This window comes from Uranotaenia lowii, chromosome 2 (assembly GCF_029784155.1).
Source record: "Uranotaenia lowii strain MFRU-FL chromosome 2, ASM2978415v1, whole genome shotgun sequence".
In the NCBI taxonomy this organism is placed as follows: Eukaryota; Metazoa; Arthropoda; class Insecta; order Diptera; family Culicidae; genus Uranotaenia; species Uranotaenia lowii.
The window spans coordinates 307,060,615-307,075,721 of record NC_073692.1 but is presented as its reverse complement, the minus strand read 5'-3'; the positions used below and the strand labels follow the sequence as shown (position 1 = coordinate 307,075,721).

At 40.8% G+C, this 15,107-nt stretch overlaps 2 protein-coding genes across 4 annotated transcripts in view; both read left to right on the top strand.

The window, feature by feature from the left end:
• Positions 1-15,107, top strand: part of LOC129748880 (adenylate cyclase type 2) — a 289,164-nt gene that overhangs the window by 272,400 nt on the left and 1,657 nt on the right. The gene's annotated exons all lie outside the window — the stretch shown is intronic.
• On the top strand, positions 11,060-11,784 carry LOC129748882 (uncharacterized). Its single transcript, XM_055743664.1, has 3 exons — positions 11,060-11,320; positions 11,383-11,472; positions 11,535-11,784. Exons 1-3 carry the CDS (start codon positions 11,120-11,122, stop codon positions 11,781-11,783), a joined length of 540 nt encoding a protein of 179 aa, XP_055599639.1. The 5' UTR covers positions 11,060-11,119; the 3' UTR covers position 11,784.

Here is a 15,107-nt window from a genome sequence, read left to right as displayed (position 1 = left end):
TTCCCGATTGTTTTGATAACGTGCTGCTATTAGGTCTACCCCTTTTCTGATGGCTGATACGGTTATATACGTTATGGCGATCCAAAAAAAGGATTATGTTCCCGAATCAAAACTTGGAGCCAGAAGACTCTACTGTGAATTTCAGCTCATTTGGTTAACTTTAAGTGGTTGCTCAATGATGTTCAAGTTTGTATGAAAATTTGACACCATTTGTTCTAAATCTGTAAATCTGTAAAATCTAATTGTTTGGCTCTTACTTTTATGCACATGCATCGATTACCCTACATTTGGTTTTCTCAATCTTGACGGTATTCCACACCCACACATTTCCCTTGAAGACCGTCAGCATTTTGCAGTTTTGTTACAACAAATGGCGTCAAATGTCCATACAAACGTGAGGCTTACTGAGCGACCGCTTTGAGTTAGCCAAATGAGCTGTAATTTGGAATAGAGTCTTCTGACCATTGACAAAATGAGCTGAAATTTGGCATAGAGTCTTTTGGCAGTCTAAGGAACGATTTCAGCTCCCATGGTTTTGATTTCAGAGAGCCCAATTTATGCAAAACCCCACCCGATTAGGAGATCATATCAAAATTACTACTCGATCCCATCTCAATAAATATTATTATCTTATTCAGATATAGCTATCAAAATCTTCGATATTCTCGTTTCGAAAAGAAAAAAATCTGGTTCGATACAAACAGTTATTTTGCCTGCCTCAACTTGCCTGCTTGCAAAGCTTGGAAATGCGTAGATTCGGAGGAATCGGCAGAATATGCTATCTATTTCTGCCCCAGGTTCGTTGCAAGGCGTCAACAACTTCAAAATTTGATCGCTGAAAATGATTTGAGTGAGATGTGTAGTGACGAACAGTCGTGGCGGGCTATAGTCGACGAAATCTCGCAAACCACGCGCGATCTATTGATTACAAATCAGAATGGATGATGAATGGAGAGAAAGAGAGAGAGAGATAGTCAACCAATCGAAGTCCACGGAGTCGCACACTTATAGGAATGGCTTCCAGGAGCGTGGGGCAGTCGATTCGCTATGTCAACAGATCGGCTACGAAGGAAGCTCGTTCTGCGTTTCTACCGGCTTGAAGAGTGTCCATGTCTATGAGAAGGTTTCGATGTTCATAGCTTGGCAAGAGAAACGGCTAAAGACAGATGTTGAAGGGCGAATCGCAAGAAGCGCCGCTGTATAGCCTCGATTTTGGTAGTAGGAACACAAAACAGCTAATGCGTATTCAAGAACAGAGCGAACAATACTGCAATACAAACTTTTCAGGCAATGCGAATTCTTGAAGTCCTTGGGCACTCGAAATAAGAATCCAAGACTTCTCGAGGCATTGTCGACAACGTAGTTTACGTTTGTCCTGAATTCCAGCTTCTGGTCTAGAATTAAGCCCGGATCATTGATGTGTTCTTCGCGTTCGATTGGCTCATCTCCGAGGAAGTACTCAGTGGAAAAAGGCTGCCGCCTTCTTGGAAAAGCAGACAGTTTATGTCACACCAGTGAGGTTGAATTGATTTCATAAGAAATCCATAAAGTCCTGGCCGTTGATGTTGTAAAATAGTTTTAGGTCGTCAGCATAGCATAGCTTTGGGTCGTCGAGGAGTGAGAGTGCATCGTTGAAGTAGATTAAGAAAATAATCGGTCCTAAATGGCTTCCCTGACGCACCCCAGAAAAAGCAGAGAATTGTCTGTAGCTCCGGAACCAAGAAGAGTTCCGCAGAAACCCAAGCGTTCGATCTTTCCAGTGGCAATATCGTGGTTGACTTTGTCATATGCAGTAGACAAATCGGTGTAAGCAGCGTCAGTTTGAGACTTCGCAGCAACACTTTCGTGCACTTAAGAAGTAAACGTCAGAAGGTTAGTTGTCTTGGAGCGCTTGGGTATGAATCCGTGTTGATCGTCGGAAAAAATATTCTTAGAGGACAAGAAAATTGGATCCAAGACCAACAATTCGAATAGTTTGGCTACTGCGCATAATGCCAAGATTCCTCGGTATTTGTTGACGTTTCTTCTGTTACCTTTTTCATACACCAGAAACATGTAAGCCTCCTTCCAAAGTGAGAGGAAGGTAGCTCTATCAAGCGAAGCTTGGAGAACAAGCCTTACAGTAGTCAGCACAACAGGCATAAAACGTTCAATAAAAGAAGCAAGTATTCCGTCCGGATCCGTTGAAAAAGTATAATTAAGCTTAGCTGCTGCTTTAGAGATGACTACATCCTCAACTGCAATGTTGTTTATAGAGAAGCCCAGTGGAGCAATATTCCTGGCAGCACTATCCAATTGTGCAGGGGATGAAGAAGCTGTATTATAGATAGACGAGAATTTTTGTGCAAAGAGATCACGGACTCCACGATCAGCGTTCGCCGTATTGTCATCCAGAAACATTTGGTGGCAGACCAGGTACATTTCGCTGACTTTTGAGATGTTTCCAAAACGATTTTGGTTCGGACTTGAGATCACGTTGGAACTCAAACTAGATAGTTTTGGTAACAACGTTGGCTGCCTTTTTTGAAGGACATTTATTCTACGATAAATGTCCTTTGTGTTGGAGGATCTTGACTTGTTATAATTTCTAAGGGCACATTTTTTGCCGTCTTTATTCGTTGTAGTTCTGTCGTGATCTCAGAGCAAGTTCACTCGTGTTGGGAATAATTGGTAGAAATTTTGACACTTGTAGCACATTTTGAAAATTTTACCTAGCAGAAATGTTTTCAAGATCTTTAAGTGTTGAGTTTTTTTTACAACACTGTTTCAATTTCAGCCGTATATGATAGATATGGCGATCGATAACGTAATTCAAGATGTGGCCGCAACGTTGGGATCAGATGGGTCGAACTCAGATTTCCAGTCGATGGTAACCAGGGTACGAGAAATCTCGTCAAAGTCGGCGTTTTTGAAGTCAAGATAGAATGTGTAGTGTATAGTACCGGTAGTAGAATTATTGTACTGATCTTCAGGATAAAAACAAAATATATAATTTATCTATTTTGTAATCAAATTACTTCAAATGGTTTGTTACATTTTAAAACGAACATTTCTTTGCTAAGCGTGTAAAAACGATAAGAAGAGTTCCTCGCACAAGTGAGAGAGAAGCAAAAGAGATCGATGAGTCTCGCTCACACAACTAGAACGGGGAACGTTTAGAACTCAGTTTATAGGAGAATTTGCATGAGGACGTACGTGTTTTGTTTTGCTCTGATTTTGAGCAGCAAGTACCGTCACGACAAACAGCTTCTGCGACAGATGGCGGTAGAAGAGAAGCTAGACATAGCGTTAGTAGCAGACCCCTATTATAGAGCCCTGAATGGCACAAATTAGGTAACCGATAGTGCCAATCTGGCCGAAATAGGGGTGACAGAAAAGTTTGCCATACAAGAAGTGGTCACATCGAATGAGAAAGGCATCATGATAGCCAAAGTCAATGGGATCTTCTTCTGTAGCTGCTACGCTGCCCAAACCGGGATCTGTCTACAGCGCCAAATTGTACGTTATATTCCACAGAACCGGGCCCAGTATTGACCCTTGCGGTACCTCAGCTGTAACATCCATTTCCTGGAATCCTTCGCTCGTCATGTATTGTAACTTACGGTAATAGCTTTCCACTAATTTGCACAGATATTTCGGTATCCTCATTTTTATAAGCGAAGAATCAATTGCTGCCCAGCTGACACGGCGTTGCGCACGTCCTGTGTTACTACCGCACAAAAACGATCCCCTTTTCTCTTCTTCTTCTCTTCTTTATCAGCCGTTTCGATGTATCTATTCCAACCATTCCAACCGTATCAAGTCCTGTCTAGTAGGTAAATTTTCCTGTATGCCGACGGGATCCCGGTTTGGGCAGCGTAGCAGCTACAGAAGAAGATCCCATTGACTTTGGCTATCATGATGCCTTTCTCATTCGATGTGACCACTTCTTGTATGGCAAACTTTTCTGTCACCCCTATTTCGGCCAGATTGGCACTATCGGTTACCTAATTTGTGCCATTCAGGGCTCTATAATAGGGGTCTGCTACTAACGCTATGTCTAGCTTCTCTTCTACCGCCATCTGTCGCAGAAGCTGTTTGTCGTGACGGTACTTGCTGCTCAAAATCAGAGCAAAACAAAACACGTACGTCCTCATGCAAATTCTCCTATAAACTGAGTTCTAAACGTTCCCCGTTCTAGTTGTGTGAGCGAGACTCATCGATCTCTTTTGCTTCTCTCTCACTTGTGCGAGGAACTCTTCTTATCGTTTTTACACGCTTAGCAAAGAAATGTTCGTTTTAAAATGTAACAAACCATTTGAAGTAATTTGATTACAAAATAGATAAATTATATATTTTGTTTTTATCCTGAAGATCAGTACAATAATTCTACTACCGGTACTATACACTACAGAATGGTGTTAATTTTGCGACAGGAGCAAGTCGAGTGACATTGAGCGAGACTAATAATAAGGTGTACTGCTTTAACGTACGGAGCAGAGGCCAAAACAACGGACATCTCTCGTGCAATCAGGAGGCAGATACAGTACGCAGTAGAGTGCCCCAAATGACCCGACTTTTGGAAAAGTTATGCGCTGCAGGCTGAAATTGATCCTAGTTCTAGTACAAGATCTCATGCCAAATTTGGGCCAGATCGGATCACGGGAAGGGATCGCTCAACGAGCCTGAAGTTTGTATGGGATTTCGAGACATTTTGTTCGGGAGAATCATGAAAAACCAGTTTTTCATCAATAACTTTGGTTTCCGTCTGCCGATTTATTTCAAAAACGAGTTTTCTTAAAGCCTAAATTATGAAAAATATTTCATCCGAAGACTGCATTTCGATAAGAGTTAAGGTAAAAAAGTTATCAAGCTTCAAAAATGGGCTAACTTTTTTAACGGTGGTATTCAGCACTGTTAATGAGGGATCAATATGTTCGACCGCCTCTACTCATTAACAGTGATGAATACCATCCTTAAAAAAGTTTGCTCATTTTTGAAGCTTAATAACTTTCTTATCTTTACTCTAATTGAAATGCAGTCTTCGGATGAAATATTTTTCATAATTTAGGCTTTAAGAAAAACCGTTTTTGAAAGAAATCGGTAGACGGGAACCAAAGTTATTGATGAAAAACTGGTTTTTCATTATTCTCCCGAACAAAATGTCTCGAAATCCCATACAAACTTCAGGCTCGTCGAGCGATCCCTTCCCGTGATCCGATCTGGCCCAAATTTGGCATGAGATCTTGTACTAGGACTAGGATCAATTTCAGCCTGCAGCGCATAAAATTTCACAGGTTTTGAATTTCCCATACAAATTTGGGGCAGTCTAGTACGCAGGCATTAAGTTTACGGTCACCAAGATCAATGCGGGTCAACACAAGTTACAGATCGCTCCAGGAATTGTCTTCGATGAGCAACGTTGGGAGATCCGATTTAACGGCAATTAACACTCCGCCACCGGTGGTCTTTTTGCTATTACGTAAACTGCGATCGTAATAAAATACTACATACTCAGGGCCAAATATCTGGCTCGAAATATAACGGTCGTTCAGCCATGTTTCCGTAAAGGCGACGACGTCGTTACAGCAACATGAGCTTGCGAGCAGATAGTCTGCTAGACACGAGTTTATACCTCTGACGTTCTGGTAGTACAAGTAGTATAAGGTTATCGAGTCAAACGTTTTCGAGGCAGAGCTAGATCCCCCAACACTGGAAGAGAGAGTACCATCAGGCGAAGGAAACCGGTTGGAAGTGCCATACTTGCCCGAGTTCACAGGCTAGAGAATCCCTTCCTCGTAGTGGACCTCGCAGGAAGTGGGATTAACCACTATCGGGGGATACCCACGGATAGAGAGGCTCTCGATGCCGGGCAAACCTCTCGAGTCGGAGTAGGATGACGTCTTCGTCGGGAATCATCCGAGTCGTTGCGTTAAGGCCGGCGTGTGTGCCGTAACAGGCGCGAGTCTAGGAAAAGCTACTCTTGATCTGGCACACGACGGGCAAGGTGGCAAACCTCGAATCCTGGAGATAAGAGATCGGGCTTCAAGTCGTTAGAGGAGAGGTCAGGCCTCGAATCTCCAGGTGGAGAAGTTTGTGTGGTCAACCTCGAATCTTTATGATAAGGGGTCAGGTCTCGAGTCGTAAGAGGAGGGATCGGGCCTCGAGTCGAGAAGAGAAGATTCAACATTAATCAACATGAGGAGGGGTATAAGTGATGACCTCGAGTCATTACGAGGAGAGGTTGGATCTCAAGTCGCTAGAGGAGAGATTGGGCCTTGAATCGTGCAGAGGAGAGGTCAACCTCGAGTCGATGCGAGGAGGGGTCGGATCTCGAGTCTTAAGAGGAGAGATCAGGAGGAGAGGTTTGTGTGGGAATCTCGAGTCATTGCGAGGAGATGTCGGTTCTGAAGTCGTTAGAGGAGAGTTCAGGCGTCGAGTCGTAAGGATGAGAGGTTTTGCTGAAAGTGGTCTCGTTAATGAGTATTGCCTTGGAGCGCACTAGCGCGAATAGACCTATTGGAGTATAGTGTGTTGAACAGTTCGAGGTGGGAACTAGGTATGCGGCCCTAGGGGGAGTTTAGGGAGGAGTTTAGGGAGTAGGAGGTATACACGGAGTATATCAAGAGTCTTTGTACCCATGGACCCAACATAGCAAACTGGGGGACGCGGTGGCTCGTCGTGCCATGGAATACAATCCGCAAACCGGGATTCATCTCCTGTGGTTACCAACTTATAAAAAAAGGCTAGAGAGCCCCTGAGCCACAGATGAACTCAGGGCCGGGACGACTGAAGACGCTAGCGAGAATCAGCGCGTCTGAGTCGAAGGGCAAAGCGGTCTCCGTTAGACCGGATACGTTGCGTCCCGGTGCGGAAGGCCAAGTACAAGTTACTACATTTTCGAGGTTCGGAAAAGAGCGTGCTGAAGAACTGGGGAGCGTAACACGTTAATAAGCTCGCATTGCACTGAAAAGGAGAGTTCATCACGATGAAGAAGGCCAACAAAAAATTCTGGCTAGGTAGTTTCTCAATCGGTCATGCCTTGGTGGTTAGGAATCCTACGGGAGTGAAGGCTGACGCGGGCACGAGTTACTTTGAAAGCCTGTGCTTAATCGGCACACGTCTTAGGGTCTTCTGTACCAGTGTGCAGTTGGCGAAAGACGAAAAGGAGAAAGAGGACATAGGAAAAGGAGGAAAAGGAGAGAAATGAAATTGGATTAAGAGGATAAAGGAAAAAGAGGAAAGAGTGAGACGTACAAGTTCATGAGCACAGCCTACCCCTTGATGTAGTAACACAGAGTGAAACCAAGGTGGTTTTAGTGGGACAATCCCACTTACAGAAGCAAACGCTCGGCTTTTATGACTTGAAGTCAAATTTCCATCTTAAAACAAAAAATGTTAAACGTCACAAAAAAATCGCTTTGAGTTATCAACGTTAAAAAATCGAAACTTTCATAGCCCTCTCCGTTAAACAATTTAAAGGTTTTGTTTCTGTATTCTATCGAAAGATCAACATCATGTGAGTAGGTTTCTTAAAAAAATATGTCATTGTTGCCGTATTGACCATAATCCACCATTCTTCAACTGAACAATTTGTTTATTACTTCCATGTAAGGCATTCTTCCGTTCCTGACAAGGTAAGCCCCATTCTGTCTCCCATGCTGTGCCAACTGTGGGTTGAATCTTCAAGCTTTAATCAATTCTTAAACTCACCCCCTCTGTTCATGCTAGCACACATTCACACACTCCCTATTCACATCAGACCACCCTCACCCACTCCACTCTACCATGAAGTGGCAGATTACGACAGGTACCATTATAGATTGAGTATGAGCCACTCACTTGTCATGCCTAGCACGGAAATTTTTCTACTCGCACTCACTCGCATACACGCTACTGCACTGGATCTGGATATTAATCTAGAAGTATATCACTCACTCACCCGTCTCCTCAACCTTCTTCAGCTTTCTCAACAGGGCGGATGTCTCCGGTTGTCTTCATGCTATCGCATATATTCGAGCCTTGAGTTGTCGAGAGGGTTCTTTCAGAGGCCGTTTCACTTCCCCCCTAACGAAATACAGGTTTTTGGTATACCAGTCAACAAATTTTCATTGTTCGATTAAAAAAAAAGAGTGAAAAGGAGCTCGGATTCTTTAAAAGCTTGAAGCTTCCGGTATCAATCTTCTTTTTGGCTGTCTCTTCCTCGGGAACACTCAAATTTGCACACGAAAAAATATACGATTTATACTTTGTCCATGAGCAACACTTTTAGTTGATTTTATTTAAATTTTTGTGTGTCAAAATTTTAATGTGCTTCACATTTTTTTTTGTAATTTTATTTTTGAATTTTTCATTTACTTTAAAAAATTAAATGAAAATCGCACAACCCGATGTTGTTTTATTCATTGCTGATGAAGTCTAGCTTGGAGCTGTATCCTTGCGCCCCGGAAAAAATACGCCATCTTAACGGAGTCAACATCAATCCTTTCTACTACTTCCGAGCACATGTTTCCGCACATAAGGAATACCTTTGCTTGCACTGCAGCACACACATCGTTCTCGATTCCCGGCCGGCGCGAAAAGTGATGACTAAGACAATGATCCTTCCGATGCTTCCCTCTTCGAGGGGCTTCGAGCTGCCTCTCTCCATTTCTGATCCTGGACCTGCTCTGCCCCAACCTGGATTCCGTTCCGGTGTGGCTTAAATCTTCTCGTCGAATGGCGTTTTGACGAAGTACGTCGTCAGGATTCCTTTACCCTTGACGGGAATCGGACCGCGGCACTCGCAGGAATATCCGGCTGCCATCAGCACCTTGGCCGTGTTTTCCGTTGCCTGATGGAAGAGAAGAAAGGGGCTGGATAAGATTTAAAATTTAAAGTCCTAAAAATGGGGGTATTTCGGTAAACTACTTTAAGTTTTGTCAGTTGTTTTTAATTCATTTTAATTAAGTCATTAACAATCTGAATAAGTTTCCCCAGAAATCTGAAGCTCAAAAGTTAGAGCTCTTACTTCCACAAGCCAGCTGATTCACCACCTGAAGGATAATTTTTCCATAGGACGTTTATTTTATTGCTGTTCTCATTTGTCGGCAGGCTCCGACAGTGAGAGGTTTGGTGATAAGAGAGGAAAATTCCCAACAGCATTTTGACAAATTGCACAACTTGCAAACGACTTGAAAGCAGGTTTTTTTCGCCCACTTTACAACGTCCGTCCCCCACTTGAGAAGTACCCGGGTGGAAGAACAAAACACCGGGTAAAAAACTTTCTAAGAACAAAACCACTATTGCTTAGCACCGGCTTGAGTACTGGGGCTCATTTTTCAGAATCTGGGACAAGTTCTTCTCGGATGATGTTTGCTAGAGGGGGCGTTGCAAAATGAAACACTTTCTAATTAACGTCCAACGACGTAGCAACAAATTGTTCGTTTTATTGCTGCTGCAATTGAGCGTGAATTTTTTTATTGCGCTCTCTCTATTGAAGGTAACAAGCGGAGTCACTTGATTTAATTGAAAAAAAGAAGACAGAAAATGAATGATACGAGAAGAAAGAAGAAAGAAGAAAGAAGAAAGAAGAAAGAAGAAAGAAGAAAGAAGAAAGAAGAAAGAAGAAAGAAGAAAGAAGAAAGAAGAAAGAAGAAAGAAGAAAGAAGAAAGAAGAAAGAAGACAGAAGACAGAAGACAGAAGACAGAAGACAGAAGACAGAAGACAGAAGACAGAAGACAGAAGACAGAAGACAGAAGACAGAAGACAGAAGACAGAAGACAGAAGACAGAAGACAGAAGACAGAAGACAGAAGACAGAAGACAGAAGACAGAAGACAGAAGACAGAAGACAGAAGACAGAAGACAGAAGACAGAAGACAGAAGACAGAAGACAGAAGACAGAAGACAGAAGACAGAAGACAGAAGACAGAAGACAGAAGACAGAAGACAGAAGACAGAAGACAGAAGACAGAAGACAGAAGACAGAAGACAGAAGACAGAAGACAGAAGACAGAAGACAGAAGACAGAAGACAGAAGACAGAAGACAGAAGACAGAAGACAGAAGACAGAAGACAGAAGACAGAAGACAGAAGACAGAAGACAGAAGACAGAAGACAGAAGACAGAAGACAGAAGACAGAAGACAGAAGACAGAAGACAGAAGACAGAAGACAGAAGACAGAAGACAGAAGACAGAAGACAGAAGACAGAAGACAGAAGACAGAAGACAGAAGACAGAAGACAGAAGACAGAAGACAGAAGACAGAAGACAGAAGACAGAAGACAGAAGACAGAAGACAGAAGACAGAAGACAGAAGACAGAAGACAGAAGACAGAAGACAGAAGACAGAAGACAGAAGACAGAAGACAAAAGACAGAAGACAGAAGACAGAAGATAGAAGACAGAAGACAGAAGACAGAAGACAGAAGACAGAAGACAGAAGACAGAAGACAGAAGACAGAAGAAAGAAAAAAAAAGAAAGAAGAAAGAAGACAAAAGAAAGAAAAAAGAAGAAAGAAGAAAGAAGAAAGAAGAAAGAAGAAAGAAGAAAGAAGAAAGAAGAAAGAAGAAAGAAGAAAGAAGAAAGAAGAAAGAAGAAAGAAGAAAGAAGAAAGAAGAAAGAAGAAAGAAGAAAGAAGAAAGAAGAAAGAAGAAAGAAGAAAGAAGAAAGAAGAAAGAAGAAAGAAGAAAGAAGAAAGAAGAAAGAAGAAAGAAGAAAGAAGAAAGAAGAAAGAAGAAAGAAGAAAGACGAAAGAAGATTCAAAAGTTCCATTAAACAGAACACATGTTTACAATTTCAAATCTTTCTTTAGTTGCTTCCACTTTCTCGAATTTTTGTGACGAATCGACGAGACAAGTATGTGTCGTTACACTGAATCGATTTAGAGTCATTTTTGAATTTCTCAAACCCTGGGATTTTAAAAGATTCGTTTTGGTTCAAAACTCATCCATGATTTATTTAAGGATTTCGAAATATAATCAACATACGATGAGTATATTTGAACTATTGGGTTTGTATGAAATGAGCTTTTTTGTTTATTTAAAAACAAAATGATCACAGTCTTAATCTTGTACCTACATCAAAGCAACCTACTTCTACGGGACGCAAATCGGTCGCGTCTCGACATCAAAATACAAAATTAAAATTTTCGCATAATGAATCTCAGTAAAATTCTTCAATTTCTATTGGCTATCAAGATAGAGGAGGTTGGTAATTGGACCGATCTCTGGCGTCGCTTCCGGTTTACCTTTGACACCGATAGTCAGTTCCGGTTAGAGTGTATTGGTGTGTTGCTGGCCTTTGCTTTTACGGTAACAATAATATTGTGGACGATTGTCAGTTTGTCCCGAAGAACGGTTAGTTCATTGAACTATGAATCAAGTTTGAGTTTTTTGAACCCTTTTTTTCATTTCAACAGCCGGAACTGGAACCACGAACGGCGTTGCTACTGCTTGAAGCCTTGGAAGACAACAGGAAATCGCTCAGGGAAGTCGTCCACATTTTGAAGGTAAACTTGATATACTGAAGGTCTAAAACGGCTAATATTTATGGATGAAACACATTTTACAGCGACCAGTACCGGAGCCGGCAATCGTTCCGTTGGCCCCGGAATTTGCCGAAACTGAACCTAGCAAGCCAGCGGCTAAAGGCACCGAAATTCTTATGGGGCCAAAACTACTCAAAGATTCAAGTCGTCAACCATCACGTTTGCGCGAAAGAACTCAAACAAGTCTCAAACTTAAAGCAACAGCCAAGGATTCTCGACAATTTTTGAAAGATCGAACTGAACAGTCGAAGCGTCCAGTTGTAACAAAATAAAAAAAAAATTAAAAAAAATCTAATTTATCCCTTCAGCTTAACCAAAGTCCTTTTTTTTGTCCGAAACTCACCTGAAGCCGTCCCATCACTCCACAGGAATCCATCCGGCTGGCCACGTTGACCGTGTTGCTCCAGATGTCGTACTGTGGCTTCTGGGCTCCGATTACGCCCGCTATCACCGGGCCATGATTGAGGCCGATCCGCAACCTAAAGCGTTGGAATGATTCTCGATTGATCTGGTCCAGGGCCGTCATCAGGGCGATGGCGAACTCGACCAGCACTATCACATTGTGTTCCTCTGTGCGTTTCTCGTCCTGCGTTTTTTTTTGGAAAAAAAACATTTTATTAGTTTATGTTATCGTTGCATACAGTAGATATTTGAAATACTAGTCGAATTTGGAAGCATTTCGTATTGACTTTCTTTAAGACCGTTTTTGCTAATTTATTCAAATTTATAATATAGGGGAATACTTGTCTACTACCGGACACTTAAGGATTTTTTAGCAATAACTTCAAAAAATAATTTTCATGTTGGTTCCTCCGCTGATTTGAAGAGTGTCAATATTATGATCACTAAGCTATAGTAGAAACAATTTAATTTTCAACATATTCATGAGGTAAGAGAAATAATTTCATGTTAGTTTTCACTCATTTCCAAGAGTGTTGTCTATAGCCGGACACTACGAATTACTTCACTAAAGTTGTCACTAATGGCACAAAAACGTAGCAAAATGACTCAAATCAGATGCACAGATCTTGGAAGTACCTTCCCAGATAACCAGAAATCGTAAAGCAGTGTTCATTGTAGATTGTATAAGCATCCCGTTTAAATTGGAATTGTATAAACATCTTGTTGTAGCTAAACCAAGTTATATTTTATCGTTTATGGTTTATATAGTTCATTATGTACGATAACATTTTATTAATCCTATAGAAAGATCACTAAAGTTGTTTTGAATCGCAGTAGAATTGTGTAAAGTTCAATATTATATCCCACTGTACAATTAAGCAATCTTACATGCTTGCGATCTATGATGACATATTATTTCCATGAAAGGTCGTACAGTAATTGTAAGAACAGCGTATAATGGAATTTAAATAATCTGCGGATTGTCGAATTGTTTAACAGTGCAGTAAAAAACTAGCTAAGATCGCACAGCGCTGAAAACAATTATTGATTGTTATAGAATCGTCTATGAGATAGGTTAAAGTTGTATTTAAAAAAACGGCATCTATAAATAGATTTGGAGTCCGAAATGATGCAGTCAGTGGTATTTTATACGATCAACTGATTTTTAAACGGAACTACCAACTGTACACGAACAAATTTGCTTGTTTGTATCAACATGAAATGGTGCCGAGGAAGTATCGAAGGACAGGGATCGGAACGTTGTGAGTTTGAGACTGAGGAAAGAGAAACATAAAGTTGTTATGGTTCAATTTTTTTTCGCAGTAAACATTAAATTCTATTGTATTAATGTTCACGGCGATTCATAGTAAAATCGTAATAAGGAAAAATATAATTGCTTTGGGATACAGTAACAATAAATTGTATTAAATGGCGAAGAAAGTTGTACAAACCTCAGGCTACCTGCAAAAGGAAATTGTAATCAAATTGTAAGGCAGGCAATAGAAAGTTGTAAGTTGTACAATCCTAAGATTTTATGCAAATCAAAGTTGCTATCAAATTGTTGAAAACGCAATACAAAGTTTTATATTTTCAAGGTGAGCAAAATTTGGTCCGTATATTGCCTCCACTTTGGTACGTACAGGCTCATATAGAATATTCTATACAACTTTTTCAGATTGTACAAAAGTGTGTATATCTCAGAAACAACTGAAATATACAGACCAAAATGTTCACTGGGTTATATCATCTTATATCAACTGTAACCAAAAGATTACCTTCCAACGATAACGTTTGTGCGCAATTCACATTTTTCAAGCTAAAAAAACGACCACAATACAAATGCAAAGTTAAGGCGATCGTATCCGACCTACAAGGCAAAAGCTTTCGATGCCTATCATCGGTTGGCCTTAACGATTGGATTACCATATTTCAAACACCATATCAGGCTGCTATTAACCCTATTTCCATGGTATCAAAACATTAAAAGGATTCTGCGTTTTTTGAAAAATCAATGCTGTCCGGCCAATTACAAGTCCCCCTACTTGATATAAGTGAGAAAACGATTGATGAATTGTTGCGTTTACATTTTAAATTGTGAAAGTTTTAACAAATTCTCGAATGAAGAGGTTTTATCATTAAGTATTCAATTTAAGTAAGAAAATACTTTCGCATCGCAATCATGTTCTGGGAGAAGCAAACCGTGCATTTTGAAGAACAGCCGGTAACTTAAATTTAACAAACTACTGATGAAAGAATTCCAGTGGAAGTACGACAATTACAGAAAACTTCACGCGGAACATGTCAATCACCTAGGAATCTTGATGTAGCAAAATATAGGTATTTTTAAGAATGATCTTTGTGGGTTTGAAATCCTGCGATTCAGTGGAGTAGCCTGGTATGGGATAGAGAGAAAACAGAAAGCTTAATGAAGCGGACGATGCTCCATGAAGTAGGTTGTTTTCGCGGGAATGAACAATCGTCGCTAGAAGGTCAAAGATTGTGTCAAACTAAAATTGAACGGTTCAGCTGTTGAAACAAATGCTATGGATGGAGCTATAGCAATAGTCTTCATGTCTGGAACGAGTAGGGTGTCCTGTCTTTCATCTAGTGAATGTTTTTACCATTTTGTGAATGTAAAAGGCCTACACATTACAAAAGGGCAACCCATGTTTTCCTAAAGCTATGTCTTTTTCAGTTATTTTCTAACAGAATCAACAGTCTCGGTTTTTAATAACCACTGGATTGCTGTTATATCAATGATCTTCAATGGGATGATCACAGACGATTCACGGATGATTCACGGTAAGCTGTGAAATCGTCATCATTGATTGTCAGGCGTTGGTAATATGTTCTTCGAGGGAAATTTGATCAATAAATGGATGTGAAGAAAACATTGTAAGAACCACCTTGATCCGATATTGATTTGCCAGCATTATCTTGCTTACTAGTGCCATCTACATTTCAAACCGGGAAACGTTTCATGATCGAAATTCAATGTAGCCGTTAGACGAGTTTCTTTTGTATTTTTACAATAGAGGGTTACTCTTTTGTTAGAGGCAGATCCGGTCTTTTTTCCTAAAGTTGAACGCCATTCGAGTAGAGAACGTCGAACGAGTCGGCAAGTTGCGCCTGGTTAAAGTTAGTGCTACTGAGTAGGAGCATAGAAAGTATAGAGGACTAGGTAGGTTTCTTCA

What these genes read in the sequence shown, in the direction of transcription:
- LOC129748882 (XM_055743664.1), top strand. Translation starts at nt 11,120, where the DNA reads ATGAATCTCAGTAAAATTCTTCAATTTCTATTGGCTATCAAGATAGAG. An exon ending in TCAGTTTGTCCCGAAGAACG is followed by an intron (nt 11,321 to 11,382) that starts GTTAGTTCATTG and finishes TCATTTCAACAG; the next exon opens with CCGGAACTGGAACCACGAAC. An exon ending in AAGTCGTCCACATTTTGAAG is followed by an intron (nt 11,473 to 11,534) that starts GTAAACTTGATA and finishes CACATTTTACAG; the next exon opens with CGACCAGTACCGGAGCCGGC.